The sequence below is a fragment of the Corythoichthys intestinalis genome, chromosome 1, assembly GCF_030265065.1.
Source record: "Corythoichthys intestinalis isolate RoL2023-P3 chromosome 1, ASM3026506v1, whole genome shotgun sequence".
In the NCBI taxonomy this organism is placed as follows: domain Eukaryota; kingdom Metazoa; phylum Chordata; class Actinopteri; order Syngnathiformes; family Syngnathidae; genus Corythoichthys; species Corythoichthys intestinalis.
The window spans coordinates 49,705,807-49,722,175 of NC_080395.1; the positions used below are offsets into that span (position 1 = coordinate 49,705,807).

The 16,369-nt window shown below is 40.3% G+C and overlaps 1 protein-coding gene across 2 annotated transcripts in view; it reads right to left on the reverse strand.

Annotated features, from left to right (window-relative positions):
* LOC130922421 (ubiquitin carboxyl-terminal hydrolase 8-like) overlaps positions 1 to 7,748 on the reverse strand; it is a 25,189-nt gene extending 17,441 nt beyond the window's left edge. Inside the window, exons 1-11 of one of the 2 annotated variants that reach the window (XM_057847195.1) lie at positions 7,414 to 7,583; positions 4,634 to 4,801; positions 4,400 to 4,544; positions 4,234 to 4,319; positions 3,877 to 4,015; positions 3,617 to 3,659; positions 3,293 to 3,461; positions 3,029 to 3,191; positions 2,807 to 2,951; positions 684 to 997; positions 97 to 588 (exon numbers count right to left, since the gene is read on the reverse strand). In XM_057847195.1, coding sequence (XP_057703178.1) covers positions 97 to 588; positions 684 to 997; positions 2,807 to 2,951; positions 3,029 to 3,191; positions 3,293 to 3,461; positions 3,617 to 3,659; positions 3,877 to 4,015; positions 4,234 to 4,319; positions 4,400 to 4,544; positions 4,634 to 4,737 — 1,800 coding nt within the window. In that variant the 5' untranslated portion in view covers positions 4,738 to 4,801; positions 7,414 to 7,583. Of the gene's footprint in view, positions 1 to 96; positions 589 to 683; positions 998 to 2,806; positions 2,952 to 3,028; positions 3,192 to 3,292; positions 3,462 to 3,616; positions 3,660 to 3,876; positions 4,016 to 4,233; positions 4,320 to 4,399; positions 4,545 to 4,633; positions 4,802 to 7,413; positions 7,584 to 7,630 lie in introns of those variants that run through there. The other variant, XM_057847186.1, reaches the window with a different exon arrangement.
* Between the last annotated feature and the right edge of the window lie 8,621 nt (positions 7,749 to 16,369).

Sequence of the window (16,369 nt, forward strand, 5' to 3'; positions counted from 1 at the left end):
ACAATTTCACATTCAATTTTCCCTTCCTATAGGTGCAATGATCCCATGCCAAAATATATGTGGTATTGTGTATGAAATCTGACGTGGACAACTTACCTTCACCTCACTTATGATAACACTGGGACCAGGACAGTTGAGAGACATACTCTTTGAGGGCGCCTCAACATTCTGCTCTTTTCCTTCGTTTTCGTTCTCCTTCCATCCATGTTTATCTTTGTCTTTCTCATCCTCTGCCTTCTGTCTCTCCAGTCTCTTTTTGTCTTGATGTCCTCTGTCCTCCTCTCCAGTCTTTTCCTTGTCACTCTGTTCATTCTCCAGCCTCTCCTTTCGCTCCTTCTCCCGCATCTCTTCTTGCAGTCGACGCTCTCGAACGCGTTTCTCATGTTCTTGCTTGGCTTTCTCCATCGATGCCACCACCTCGGAGTGTATCTGACTTTGTTCCTCTTCAGAAAAAGAAATGGGGACGGTCGGTTTGGTTGAACGGTCAGGGACATTTGGAGTGTTCTTGCTGGGTTCTTTGTCTGGCCCATTTACGCTCGTTTTAGGCTCATCCGTGAAGCGAACGGCAGGCTTTTTGGTACGGTCAAACTGCGATGGGAAAGAGGATAAAAATACACTGTGAGTGTCTGAACTAAAACAAAAGGAGTCCAGTTTCAGTTGATCACTCAACAGTTGAGCCATACCTGTGGAAGGACTTTGGATGTGGAAGGTTTGGATGTGGGAGAAGGCTTTCTAGAGTCTTTGGACGTGTCAGTCACCGGTTCTTTCTTGCTCACTTCAAGTTTAGCAAAAAGAGCTTCAACAGTGTCTTCCAATTTGTCTGTAATTACAGGTGGTGTGGCTGTGCGGATTTCCATTGGAGTAATTCCATTCACAACCAGTAAGGGAGCAGACGGTTGTATAGGATCTGGTATAGGCTCGGTTATAATCTCAGTTTCCGGTTGTGGTGGCGGTGTTGGAGGTTTTGGTTCTTCGAGGGTTGGGTAACTGAAGTTTACTGTTGAAAAATAGCACATTTATACATATTAAGCAGCATAAATGTCCAGGTAAACAGTTGCGATACACATTTGAACAGATTTCTGGGCACTTCATTGGGCACAACACAGTTTAACTCATTCTCTGCCTTAGACCACAATATATGAGATGTCATTAGCTTTGAAACAGAATTATTCATTGTTAGCCGTCCTAGTTGAATCTGATTTGCCTTCCAACACAGGCTTCCTAATAGAGATCGGCCGATATGGGTTTTTCTGGACCGATACAGATTATTAGTAGAGAGGCCGATAACTGATTTTTGGAGCTGATGTTTATCACAAAAGTGAGTACACCCCTCGCATTTCTGATTATATTTAAGTATATCTTTTCATGGGACAACACTGACAAAATGACACAATGAAAAGTAGTCTGTGTGCATCTTGTATAATCGAGTTAATTTATCTTCCCCTCAAAATAACTCAAAATATAGCCATTAATATCTAAACCCCTGGCAACAAAAGTGAGTACACTCCTTAGAAACTACGTACAACTCTAAATGTCCAAAGTGAGGACCGCTTGTCATTTTCCCTCCAAAATGTCATGTGACTCGTTACAGGAGTGCTGTCAGCATTGCTGCAGAGATTACAGAGGTGGGGGGTCAGCCTGTTAGTGCTCAGACCATACGCCGCACTCTACATCAAATTGGTGTGCATGGCTGTCACCTCAGGAGGAAGCCTTTTCTGAAGATGGTACAAGAAAGCCCGCAAACAATTTGTTGAAGACATGTCAATAAAGCACATGGATTACTGGAACCATATCTTATGGTCTGATGAGACGGGCGGGCTTTCTTGTGTACCGTCTTCAGAAGAGGCTTCCTCCTGGGGTGACAGCCACGCATACTAATTTGATGTAGAGCGCGGCGTATGGTCTGAGCACTAACAGACTGACACTACCCACCTCTTCAATCTCTGCAGCAATGCTGACAGCACTCCCGTAACGAGTCATGTGACATTTTGGAGAGAAAATGACAAGCAGTACTCAATTTGGACAATTAGGGATGTACGTAGTTTCTAAGGGGTGTACTCACTTTTGTTGCCAGGGGTTTATATATTAATGGCTGTATTTTGAGTTATTTTTAGGGGAAAATAAATTAACTCTATAAGCTGCACACAGACTACTTTTCATTGTGTCAAAGTGTCATTTTGTCAGTGTTGTCCCATGAAAAGATATACTTAAATATCTGCAGAAATGCGAGCGGTGTACTCACTTTTGTGATACAATGTAAATGCAGTAAAAGTGTAAAATTTAATAATGCAAACACTGAACTTCATTGAAATGCCTAAAGCATGTTTTTATTGAATCACACAAATACAAAATAATAGCTAATAATAGGGGGTGGTGATAGAGTAGTCGTTCCCCAACCCAGAGGTTGTGGGTTCGATTCTCCGCCCTGATGACCTCATCTAAGTATCCCTGAGCAAGATACTAAATCCCACGTTGCTCCTGGTCCTGTGTCACCAGTACGTAGATAAAGATATAGTGTGAAGCGCTTTGAGGGCCTTAAAAGGGTGGAGCGCTGCAATACAAGTGTAATTCCATTTACCACTACTATTTAACCAATCAGAGGACATGGTGAATTCTAGTGCAGGAGACAGCAGGCAGGAGAAAGAGGTGCAGCTGCACCAGAGTCAAAATAACCCAGTGTAAATTTTTTTTCATATCAGCGGTCAGATTTAAAATAATAAAGGCCGATATCGATATGTCAAATTTCCAAATACCGGCCTAGTCGATTATCAGTCTGTCTCTACTTCCTAAGGCTGAGGATACTCACGCTGAGGCAGAGTGTTTTGAATAATGTTCTGCCTAGGAGGGTGGACTTTAGCGTTGGTTGTGTACATTGGGTAAAACAACAGCCAGTTCTCATAACCTCCCTCCAGCACAAGTGGCTCACTTCGCAAGATGGTCATACTGTCCCACTGCGAAGTATCCAAATGATTAACAAATCAATTAGAATAATCCATTGCTTAACAAAATTATTGTTGGGCATAATTACCTTGTATAGAGCATCTTTAAGGCTCTGCAGCGTGGTGCCCATTCTTAGATCTGTTACAGAACTAAACCAGTCCAACAGGACTACGTAATCCACAGAACCCCGCCTATTCCACTGCTCTTTGGACACCTCTGGGAGCTTTTCTTCAATTTGATTCACTGTGATTCTAAAAATTGTCATCAGTCCAGTTTTGATTAATCAAATTATACAAAACAGAGTAAAAGATCAATTCAAGACGCACGCTACATTTACTCCTCTGACTCGTACCCTGGACTGATGGCTTCCTCAGGCACGCTGATGCAGGCCTGAGATGGGACCTGAATGTGAGACTCCTCAAAATCTTTCTGGCTCCGGGCATCCATGACGATTATCGTTATCATTTGGTCCTTCATCATGTGGAAAAGTTTCTCAGCAGTGATCCCGCCCGCTGCCGTAGCTGAAATAGACCATGTTATTTAAGGACTGCCTAACATAAGAATGTAGACAATCCAGAATTACTACATGCCACAATATAGATAATGGAAATTAACAAGTCCATAACTACCGTAGCTGAAAAACCAAAGATAATCCCTGTTTAATATTACTACTTACTTTTTGAAGATGCATTCTTCAAGTCGTTTACCTCCCCTTTTACCTGATGGAAGTTAATTAAAAAAAAAAAAATTGAGAAAATGTGTTGAAAGTGTCAGCAAGTCCTATCCCGGTGAGACTAGTGAGTCAGGACAAGATGTACAGAGTATCAAAAAATGGAATACAACCTCAACAACTGTGGTTGGCTATTGATCATAAAAGAAAGTCTTAAATCTCCCAATTTTTGTCACACTCAAAATTCCCAGTAAACCAAGTACTACCTTATTGTCGTCCTTGTTGGCTGCTGAGGATTTGGGAGGGCTTCGACTGTCATCTTTCTCAGTTATATTCTCACTCCTTTTTTTCAACTCTTGCTTCTCCTTCTCTTCTAGCTTTTTCCTCACTTCAACTTCTTCATACCTTGTAAAACATTCACAGATGTTGATTAGCTACTGTATATATTTTTTTATCAACTCATTCACTGCCATTGATAGCGATGGACATCCAATCCATTGTCTGGGAGAGGCTGGCAGCGAATGATCACTGCTAGCACACTAAAGCAAAATGGATTGGACATCCACCACTGTCAATAGCAGCCAATGAGTCAATCACACTCAAAATTCCCCAAAAATTCTGACCTGAGTTTGAGGCTTGCAGCGAGCCTCTCAGCTTCTTCGATGGCTTTCTTGATGTTGTTGGGGCCGAGCATTGTCATGTAATACTCCTGTGGACATAGGCATGAAGAACAATTCATTTTATTACATTAAAAAAAAAAAAAAAACTGTGGCTGCTGGGTCACCATACCAACTGCTGTTTGAAGTCTGGTCTGGTCTTGATAATGTCATATACTCCTAGATACTTCATGTAAAGCACATAAGCTCTCTCCTCATCTCTGTCTAGACGACTCTGCTCTGCCGCCTTGAAGAGTTTGCAGGCACTTTGAACATAGCTGCATCATAATAAAATAGTATTCAAATAGTATGCATGCATTGTCAAATCTGTACAGTATGTATGTCAAACTGTACTATCAACACCTACTTTCTTGTGCTGATCTTGTCTGACTTAATTTCGGCTTTTTTATTTAGGTCACCAAGCGATGTGGACACATAGAGGTCCTTGGCACCGGTGGGCACCCCAGGCATCTTGGCGGGCGTGTTCAGTCAGAACTCACAGTTAATCAGTGCTCTTTAACCGCTTTAGACATGTCTGAAGATAAGCACAAAAAATATACACTTTATTAAAAATATGTTCATAAGACACAACGGCATACCTGACTAATGAGCGATGAGTCAGAAAATCAACCTTTCTTTAAATATGTGATAACGCAGGCGTATTGTTTTAGGTATATTGTATTTAATAGTTTGGTGCAAATACTTTTCGATGTTGAAAGTTAGCTTTCAAGAGGGAATACCTACTCCAGACAACAAGTGGTATGCAGGTTATCCTGCAAAATATCTAGCCACAATAGACCCTACCCACGTGACGTCACAACTCCGCCCTCCTGACTGGTGCCGCCCAATTGTCCGTCAACACATCGTGTTTACCTGTTACGGCTACGTACATTCCTCCTATTTACGGCGTGTTTTTCTGCTCGTTAACATTAATAATCAAAATGGTGAAGGCGTGTGTGGCGGTCGGTTGCAATAACAGAGAGATAGACGGAGAGACTTGAAGTTCTACCGGATTCCGAGATACCCGGAGAGGAGAGAGCGAGATGGGCTGCTGCAATTCGACGAGGAAACTGGGCTCCAAACAATTACCACAGATTATGTAGTAGTCATTTTATATCTGGTAAGATGCATTTAATATATATTTAGAGGGTTTTGGGCTGACAACCACAATTAAGATCATTGCTAGGCTAATCGCCGACAACATACACGTATGTATGTAGTGAGAGTGCTATCGCTAAACCATATAAACATTAAAAGCCCTAGCTCCATTGACAAATGACATGAAATACATTAGACTTGACAGTGGATGTTAGCAACAACAAAAGATTTTGAATTGAAAATTTCGTAACTCACCTTTCCAAGCACAAGATAGATTCCTGCCGAATTTTCGTGGACGAGGACCTGTTTCCCCCAACCAGCAACGAAGTATTTATAAGCCTCCAAGCTCTTAAAGTTTTTCAAACTTTTGTGAGAATAGGCTGATTTTGTGTGGACAAGATAGTTGTAAATATCAGGGTAGCTAGCAGAGACAGCGGGTCGAAAAACATCGATTTAGGCATCAAATATGGATCTGGCGAATGGATAAACTGAAGCTTTTCCACATAACGCCTTTTATGCAACGCATCAAGTGAGTTTACAGCATCCGAAAGCACCGCGTCTTCCATGAAATGCATTATAAATTGCTCGATCAATTGAGACCATTGATAATACAGACACAAAATGACGGACAAGGGGGCGGAACCATACAGCGATCACGTGATTTTGAGGGTATATAGACCCTACCCACCGACGTCACAAAATCACGTGATCGCTGTATGGTTCCGCCCCCTTGTCCGTCATTTTGTGTCTGTATTATCAATGGTCTCAATTGATCGAGCAATTTATAATGCATTTCATGGAAGACCCGGTGCTTTCTGATGCCGTAAACTCACTGGATGTGTTGCATAAAAGGCATTATGTGGAAAAGCTTCGTTCTATACAGTCGCCAGATCCATATTTGATGCCTAAATCGATGATTTTTGACCGGCTGCCTTCGCCGTCTCTGCTTAAATGCTACGTTGCTGGTTGGGTGAAACAGGTCCTCGTACACGAAAATTCGGCAGGAATCTTGTGCTCGGAAGGTGAGTTACGAAATTTTCAATTCAAAATCTTTTGTTCTTGCTAACATCCACTGTCAAGTCTAATGTATTTCATGTCATTTGTCAATGGAGCTAGGGCTTTTAATGTTCATATGGTTTAGCGATAGCACTCTCACTACATACATACGTGTATGTTGTCGGCGATTAGCCTAGCAATGATCTTAATTGTGGTTGTCAGCCCAAAACCCTCTAAATATATATTAAATGCATCTTACCAGATATAAAATGACTACTACATAATCTGTGGTAATCGTTTGGAGCCCAGTTTTCTCGTCGAATTGCAGCAGCCCATCTCGCTCTCTCCTCTCCGTGTCTCTCGGAATCCGGTAGAACTTCAAGTCTCTCCGTCTATCTTCTCTGTTATTGCAACCGACCGCCACACACGCCTTCACCATTTTGATTATTAATGTTAACGAGCAGAAAAACACGCCATAAATAGGAGGAATGTACGTAGCCGTAACAGGTCAACACGATGTGTTGACGGACAAGTGGGCGGCACCAGTCAGGAGAGCGGAGTTGTGACGTCACGTGGGTAGGGTCTATAGCAAATTTGTGCTTCTATTTATGATGGCAAGCTGTCCAGGCCCTGAGGTAGGGAAGCACAGCCACATTCTAAGAAGTTAGCACGAACAAACATGAGGCAAATCTGTGTGCTCCTTGTACAATTTGTGACATTGTACTAGGAAAAGTTATCTGACTACTAGTGTAAATGTTGCAGTGGAAGGTAATAGGAAAACCTCTACGACAACTGCATCACATTGAATTTTCTTATTAGTAGGGGAAAAGAGCACACTATCGCATGGATCTTAAGCTGTTTATCACATAGTTTCACTAGAGCCTGGTTAAACTAGTCGAATTTGTTGAGGCAGGACTTGACGCAACAAATAGTTGAGGTTTAATTAATAAGGTTTCTGTGTCTGTATGAGCTAGATTTTCCGGCAATTGAACGTTGAAAACATTCTTTCACACGTCGCCTAACGACACGAGTAGCTTGAAGATACCAACTCACCTTTCAACGCTTCCTTGTTAGCCAGTTAGCATTAGCTGTTTTGTTTATCCAGCTAAAGTCTCAGCAAGCGCAGTTACAAGATAGCAGCTAGCGCGAGTTACAGAAGACTCGGCACGGACAACAACGTGGTAACCGAAACAAAGCTCTGTGAGTTACAAGGTCAAATTTTGACGAGAACTCGGGCGAACATTGGGAAGAATAATGGTGAACACTGTACCTGTTTTTCGATGCGTTCTTTCACTCGGGCTACTTTTTTGACAGCTGATTTCTGATTCCTTGTTTGTCTTCTTCGTTGGTAAGAATTGGTGGGCGAGGCCACTTCTTTCTGTTTTCACTGCCACCCTATGGAGATACTCAACAGTGCAGTACAATAAATAATGAACCCCGATTTATATTTCATTTATTATATGGAAAGTTACTTTTTTGGTCATTAACTCATTGGCTACCATTGAAGTGGGAAGCTTTTATATAATATATGGCAGAAAACACTCAGGTGATCTGAAGTTCCCCTCTGAGACCCCCAATTTGGCCAAATTTCAAAATTGTACTATATGCATGTGTGGGACATCATTGGAAAGCCTAAAATCTCAATTTTTGGGGGGAAGAAAATTTTTGAACAGGAAGGCATTAATTTTTTATTTTTTTAAACAGCCAAACCCTAACTGGAGGTGAGAGCATGAAAGCATAATTAAAGACGCCATGATTTTAACGAGATACTATCGCATACAAAATTCATGTAGCATGTATCACCGAGAGTCAAGACACAGCTGTGAACGGCCACAGCCGGATTTTGGGGAATTTTATGGGTGAAACATAGCAATATAACAAGGATCGCGATCGCAGACATGAAGGAGTGGTCGAGATTTTCTTTTTCATATATTTACCCTTTTAAAAGTTTTTTTTGTTTGTTTGTTTGTTTGTTTGGATCGATTATTTATCATCTAAAATATTGGGGAAAATGTGACAGTAACAAAAAAAAATACAAATAAGCGACAGTTATGAGGCAGATATCCGTGACTTATTTAGAGACACAATTTTTTTCATTGTGATGTAATTTGTTTAAAAGTTTCAAATATGCAAGTGAATCATTTTTTCAGTCATTTAAAAAAAAACTAAATATTAGACATTCTAAGCTTAAAATGATTTAAAAAAATTGAATAATAAATATAATTACTCACCTTGTTTTTATGGCTTGGTTGAAACAGAAGCGGTTGCGCAGTGTCCGTAAGCGGGGGTCTACAGGGTAAAACGGACAACTAAAAATAGTTCAGGGACTTAATGCGCCGTGAATCAGCTATGGCAACATACAGACATATTGTTTCATCAAACACAATCGTTCTTTTGGCCTAAAATACAGCAGTTTATTTTAAAGAGGGGTGCAAGAGCAGAAACTGCTTTTTCAGCCTTGTCTGTGTTTTCCGCCATACAGTGGGGAGAACAAGTATTTGATACACTGCCAATGGGTTTTCCCATTGTCAGTGTATCAAATACTTGTTCTCCCCACTGTATATATTACGAGGGAACAAATATGGAGGACAATAGTTGCATCATGTTCCGCTCAGTTACATTATTATGCTCAGGTTTTATGTTTTATTTCCCTCACATTTGACATTCAAGTATTTTCAGCCACCAATGGGATCAAACGTCGACATGAAACTCATGAGGGTAAAGCCAGATTCATTCCAAACCTATATATTATATATATATATATATATATATATATATATATATATATATATATATATATACCTACAGACATATACATACGTACATATATATATATATATATATGTACATACAGTGGGGAGAACAAGTATTTGATACACTGTCAATGGGTTTTCCCATTGGCAGTGTATCAAATACTTGTTCTCCCCACTGTATTTATATATATATATATATGTGTGTGTGAGGGCCGTCAAAATTATCGCGTTGACGGGCGGTAATTAATTTTTTAAATTAATCACGTTAAAATATTTGACGCAATTAACGCACATGCCCCGCTCAAACAGATTAAAATGACAGCACAGAGTAATGTCCGCTTGTTACTTGTTTTTTCGTGTTTGGCGCCCTCTGCTGGCGCCAACTGATTTTATGGATTTTCAGCACAATGAGATTATTGACATCAACAATGGCGAGCTACTAGTTTATTTTTTGACTGAAAATTTTACAAATTTTAATAATACGAAAACATTAAGAGGGGTTTTAATATAAAATTTCTATAACTTGTACGAACATTTATCTTTTAAGAACTACAAGTCGTTCTATCCATGGATCGCTTTATGAGAATGTTAATAATGTTAATGCCATCTTGTTGATTCATTGTTATAATCAGGGGTGCACATAATTTTTTTGCCCAGGTTCTCAGAGGAGGACCTGGAGATGTGACTTGGTCCTCATTGAGCTTGAGAGCCAACCCGCCTGATGCGATAAATTTATGACAAGCTTTACTTAGAGCCAATTAACTTTAATTAATTATATTAACAATTGATTAACATCAACTGGCACAACAAAATTGCCATTACTTTGAAATGTAAAGAAATAAAAAGCACCAATTCAAAATAAAGGGCATTATGCGGCTCCCACATTAACTTCAAGCCTTTTTAAAAGTGAGATGTCGTCCTCATAAGACCTTATTGAATGTGCATGTTTAGCTTTGTAAAATGCGAGCAAAAAAACGTTTGTCAGTGCATGTCGCTGTTCATTACCTTTATTCCGCCACTTGTCCATAGGGCGAGTGGGGTCCTGTTTGACATCGATAGTTTGCTTAATTGCCACATGCTCTCTGTTTTTTTCGTGCGTTTCAAAGTTTGGATGGCTGAAATTTTTTGACCCTACATAAAATGCGCTGCTCTTATCGGCGACATTGGGATTCTCACAGCACATTTTGTACCGCATTTCCGTGCGAGCATCATTTGCTTCTAGCCATGGTACCTCCTACTTTTCAGCAAAAGTCCTTTTTTTCGGTAGCTCCGGTGACGTCTCTGTCGTCTGTCTGTCTTTTGACGGGGGTGGGGGAACACGGAAGTAATGAATTACTCAGTGTGGCCTGCCTCTTTGACATTTTGAGAAGTTATTTTCTCGTGTCCGCCGCAAATACGGTGGTCAGGCATCGGTACGCAAAAGCGTATGGAAGTCGTTGAGGGCCAGCGCGTTTGTCTACGTCCGGTACGCATGCGCGCATGCGGACCACTTATGTGCACCCCTGGTTATAATAAACAAATACAGTACTTATGTACTGTACGTTGAATGTATATATCCGTCTTGTGTAGGGGTGTAACGGTACACAAAAATCTCGGTTCGGTACGTACCTCTTTTTTGAGCTCACGGTTCGGTTCATTTTCGGTACAGTAAAAAAACAAAATGCAAAATATAAATGTGGTAGTTGCTTATTACACACTTTTGTGCTTTCAACAATAAGAACATTAGCCGATACAAAGCAAGAATTCTGCTCAAAAAGTAGAGGGTATTTAAAGATAATCCAACAACAATTTGCCTTTCAGACCCCGCGTATTGGTCAGCTTTCTTTCTGAAAGAAAGAAGAAAAAAGAAATCCTGTGCTAAAGAGAAAAGCAATCCCAATGACAAAGATTTTAACATGTATTTTATAAATGAAATGCCTCAATGAATCATTTTCCCCCCATATGAACGGTTTTCAAAAGCTTTATTGGTGGATTTTCTCAAGTTAAAGCACCACACAGAAATTAATAAATTTAATTGTGTAAGCAGGATCTGTGTATTACTATTATTATTTAATTACAGGTGTTTTGGCTCGTTTCAATTTATTTTATTTAAATGGGCTATTATTTATTTGATTATGTGCTTATATTTTACAAATGTGGTGTAGTATTCATTTATATTGTATATTTTATGTTGTATAACTTCAGTTCCTATGTGAATGCTAGTTCCTACTTGTTTTGTTGTGGTAGGAGGGCTTTACATTGAACACGGGGCCGTGTTGTTTATTATTATAGCAGAGAAGACAGCCGTAAATCAACAAAGACAAGTCAAATGCATGTGCCCCAATCTACCACTCAAGAGATCTGATGGAATCAAAAAGTAGGTTACGATTGCACATAATAGTTTGAAAATCGACCGGATCCTCAGTATTATTACACGAGTGACTTCCAGCCCGATCCTAGCTAGTAGTATTGACGCAGGAGGGCCGCGTCTCACCTCAAATAATAAACCCTGCCGTTCTTTTCGCGTGCATTGCGTTGAGCCGCTTCTGGGACGCATCTAACACGCGACCGCACTGCGACTGGTGTGCATTGGCTGATTGGCTCTAACGCCCGCGTTTCACTGCGTTCTCGGAGCGGCCATGTTGTCGCGCCGTTGATGTTTATGGACTGTCCTACCGTGTTGGTCCTCATTATAGTAGAGAAGACGGAGTAAATATAATCTACACAAAGAAACTGTAACCCGATCGACTCACAGCCTCGAAAAGTAAGGGTTATATTACGTCAGAAACTCATTCGGTACGCGTCCATTCTGAACAGACTACCACGTACTGAAACGGTTCAATACTGTTACATGTACCATTACACCCTTCGTCTTATGTCTTATCTTTCAATTCCAACAATAATTTACAGAAAATATGGCATATTTTATAGATGGTTTGAATTCCGATTAATTACAATTAATTAATTTTTAAGCTGTAATTAACTCGATTAAAATTTTTAATCGTTTGACAGCCTTAACATATATATATATATATATATATACAGTGGGGCAAATAAGTATTTAGTCAAGTAGAGAGGCCTGTAATTGTCAACATGGGTAAACCTCAACCATGAGAGACATAATGTGGGGGAAAAAAACCAGAAAATCACATTTTTTGATTTTTAAATAGCTTATTTCCAAACTTGAGTGGAAAATAAGTATTTGGTCACCTACAAACAGGCAAGATTTCTGGCTGTCAAAGAGGTCTAACGTCTTCAAACGAGGTCTAATGAGGCTCCACTCATTACCTGTATTAATGGCACCTGTTTTAACTCATTATTGATATAAAAGACACCTGTCTACAACCTCAGTCAGTCACACTCCAAACTCCACTATGGCCAAGACAAAAGAGCTGTCGAAGGACACCAGAGGCAAAATTGTAGACTTGCACCAGGCTGGGAAGACTGAATCTTCAATGGGTAAAACACTTGGTGTAAAGAAATCAACTGTGGGAGCAATTATTAGAAAATGGAAGACATACAAGACCACTGATAATCCCCCTCGATCTGGGGCTCCATGCAAGATCTCACCCCGTGGCGTCAAAATGATAAGAACGGTGAGCAAAAATCCCAGAACCACACTGGGGGACCTAATGAATGACCTACAGAGAGCTGGGACCACAATAGCAAAGGCTACTGTCAGTAACACAATGCGCCGCCAGGGACTCAAATCCTGCACTGCCAGACGTGTCCCCCTGAAGCCAGTACACGTCCAGGCCAGTCTGCGGTTTGCTAGAGAGCATTTGGATGATCCAGAAGAGGACTGGGAGAATGTGTTATGTAGGAGTGGGAACCTCAGGGCACCTCACGATACGATACGATTCGCGATACAAGGCTCACGATAACAATTATACAGTGCCTTGCAAAAGTATTCGGTCCCCTTGAACCTTGCAACCTTTCGCCACATTTCAGGCTTCAAACATAAAGATATAAAATTTTAATTTTCTGTCAAGAATCAACAACAAGTGGGACACAATCGTGAAGTGGAGCATGGAAAATGAATGAATGAATGAATTTAAATTTTTTTAACAAATAAAAAACTGAAAAGTGGGGCGTGCAATATTATTCGGCCCCCTTGCGTTAATACTTTGTAGCGCCACCTTTTGCTCCAATTACAGATGCAAGTCGCTTGGGGTATGTTTCTATCAGTTTTGCACATCGAGAGACTGACATTCTTGGCCATTCCTCCTTGCAAAACAGCTCGAGCTCAGTGAGGTTGGATGGAGAGTGTTTGTGAACAGCAGTCTTCAGCTCTTTCCACAGATTCTCGATTGGATTCAGGTCTGGACTTTGACTTGGCCATTCTAACACCTAGATACGTTTATTTTTGAACCATTCCATTGTAGATTTGGCTTTATGTTTTGGATCATTGTCCTGTTGGAAGATAAATCTCCGTCCCAGTCTCAGGTCTTGTGCAGATACCAACAGGTTTTCTTCCAGAATGTTCCTGTATTTGGGTGCATCCATCTTCCCGTCAATTTTAACCATCTTCCCTGTCCCTGCTGAAGAAAAGCAGGCCCAAACCATGATGCCGCCACCACCATGTTTGACAGTGGGGATGGTGTGTTCAGGGTGATGAGCTGTGTTGCTTTTACGCCAAACATATCGTTTTGCATTGTGGCAAAAAAGTTCAATTTTGGTTTCATCTGACCAGAGCACCTTCTTCCACATGTTTGGTGTGTCTCCCAGGTGGCTTGTGGCAAACTTTAAACGAGACTTTTTATGGATATCTTTGAGAAATGGCTTTCTTCTTGCCACTCTTCCATAAAGGCCAGATTTGTGCAGTGTACGACTGATTGTTGTCCTATGGACAGACTCTCCCACCTCAGCTGTAGATCTCTGCAGTTCATCCAGAGTGATCATGGGCCTCTTGGCTGCATCTCTGATCAGTTTTCTCCTTGTTTGAGAAGAAAGTTTGGAAGGACGGCCGGGTCTTGGTAGATTTGCAGTGGTCTGATGCTCCTTCCATTTCAATATGATGGCTTGCACAGTGCTCCTTGAGATGTTTAAAGCTTGGGAAATCTTTTTGTATCCAAATCCAGCTTTAAACTTCTCCACAACAGTATCTCGGACCTGCCTGGTGTGTTCCTTGGTTTTCATAATGCTCTCTGCACTTTAAACAGAACCCTGAGACTATCACAGAGCAGGTGCATTTATACGGAGACTTGATTACACACAGTTGGATTCTATTTATCATCATCAGTCATTTAGGACAACATTGGATCATTCAGAGATCCTCACTGAACTTCTGGAGTGAGTTTGCTGCACTGAAAGTAAAGGGGCCGAATAATATTGCACGCCCCACTTTTCAGTTTTTTATTTGTTAAAAAAGTTTAAATTATCCAATAAATGTTGTTCCACTTCACAATTGTGTCCCACTTGTTGTTGATTCTTGACAAAAAAATTAAATTTCATATCTTCATGTTTGAAGCCTGAAATGTGGCGAAACGTTGCAAGATTCAAGGGGGCCGAATACTTTTGCAAGGCACTGTATCACGATACAGTGATTATCGATATATTGGTCAGCAATTGGATACATGACATTCTACGATACAACTGTTGAAACGAAAAAAAAAAAAAATTAAAATAGAAAAAATACTGTTTAAGTCATTTATTGAACAGTGACACCTTTTCTGTGCAACATTGCTGTAAAATATAAATCTACTGCAAATTGTGCCCCTGCACATATAGAGGAAACAAACCACGACCACTGATATCGCTTGGAGAGATCATGATGAACGGCACCCTTAATTTCTTTAAAGTTTTAAATCTTTAAAAAAATAAAAAGTGCCCTAGGTGTCAGCAGTTGAGCTTGGAGTGGGGCAATGATAAAATTGGTGGGTCTTTTCTTCGTATATGACCTTTGTTGCTTGGTTTGAGCACTTCCGCTATCTGCTTCAGCATTTAAGATGTCAGACTTGCTCAGTCACAGTCTTCCTCACCTTAAAAACAACAAAATAAAACAAAAAATATTAGCTACTTCATAGCGTTTGAGTTGAAATCCTGATTTTTTTTGTGTTGGAAGTATTGAATTTTAAAAAATTATGAATTGAATGTATAGAAATTAAAAATTCAATAATTACCAATTTTTTATATTAAGGCTACATTAATTATCATGCACATCACTTTATATATCTTGGAACCTATTCAAACCATTTTTTATAGCTTATTGTATCAAAATGACAGTAATAGCAGTTTGTGTAGTAAACTAGATGGAAAGTGGTTCTCAAATAATATCAAATAAATCGGTAAATTCATGTGGGCTTCGATATTCATTTTGATCCAGTTTAGGGTCCTGGTTTATTTTATATCATTCAACACCAAATGTCATCAAAATAATGCATGTAAATTAAAAAGTCAATTACATTGCAAAACTTTCTTACCTCAAGTGATGAAAGCGAAGCTCACAAACTCCGGTGTCCACTACGTCACCAGCTCCCAGTGAAACTTATTTTTCTTAGACAATTCTTGCATACAGCAAAGTCCTTGTTCACCTTACTTCCTTTCTTATTGGTGTAAAATCTAAAATGTGTCCCCATGTGTGATCTGTAGCAATATTTTTCTAATTTTTTCCTCCACCGTACTCACGGAGCTTTTTTATTTTTTCAACCCACTTGGAGCTTCCTTTCTTCTTCTCTAGACAACTTGTGCGCACTTTACCCTCACCGCCACTCCCGAGCGCCCCTAGTGGACCGCCAAGGAATTGTTCAACAAACATTGAGCAGTTTACAGCATCCATACTCCATTGTATGGCCAATATGTTAAATAAAAGTATCGATACTTGGCGGGAGCATATCGATAACTCATCGGGTTGCAAAATATCGCAATATATCGCTGTATCGAGATATTGTCACACTCTTAGTGTTATGGTCAGCTGAAACCAAAATAGAACTTTTTGGTAGAAACACAGGTTCTCGTGTTTGGAAGAGAAAGAATACTGAATTGCATCCGAAGAACACCATACCCACTGTGAAGCATGGGGGTGGAAACATCATGCTTTGGGGCTGTTTTTCTGCAAAGGGACCAGGACGACTGATCTGTGTAAAGGAAAGAATGAATGGGGCCATGTATCGAGAGATTTTGAGTGAAAACCTCCTTCCATCAGCAAGGGCATTGAAGATGAGACGTGGCTGCGTCTTTCAGCATGAGAGTGATCCCAAACACACAGCCAGGGCAACAAAGGAGTAGCTTCCTAAGAAGCATTTCAAGGTCCTGGAGTGGTCTAGCCAGTCTCCAGA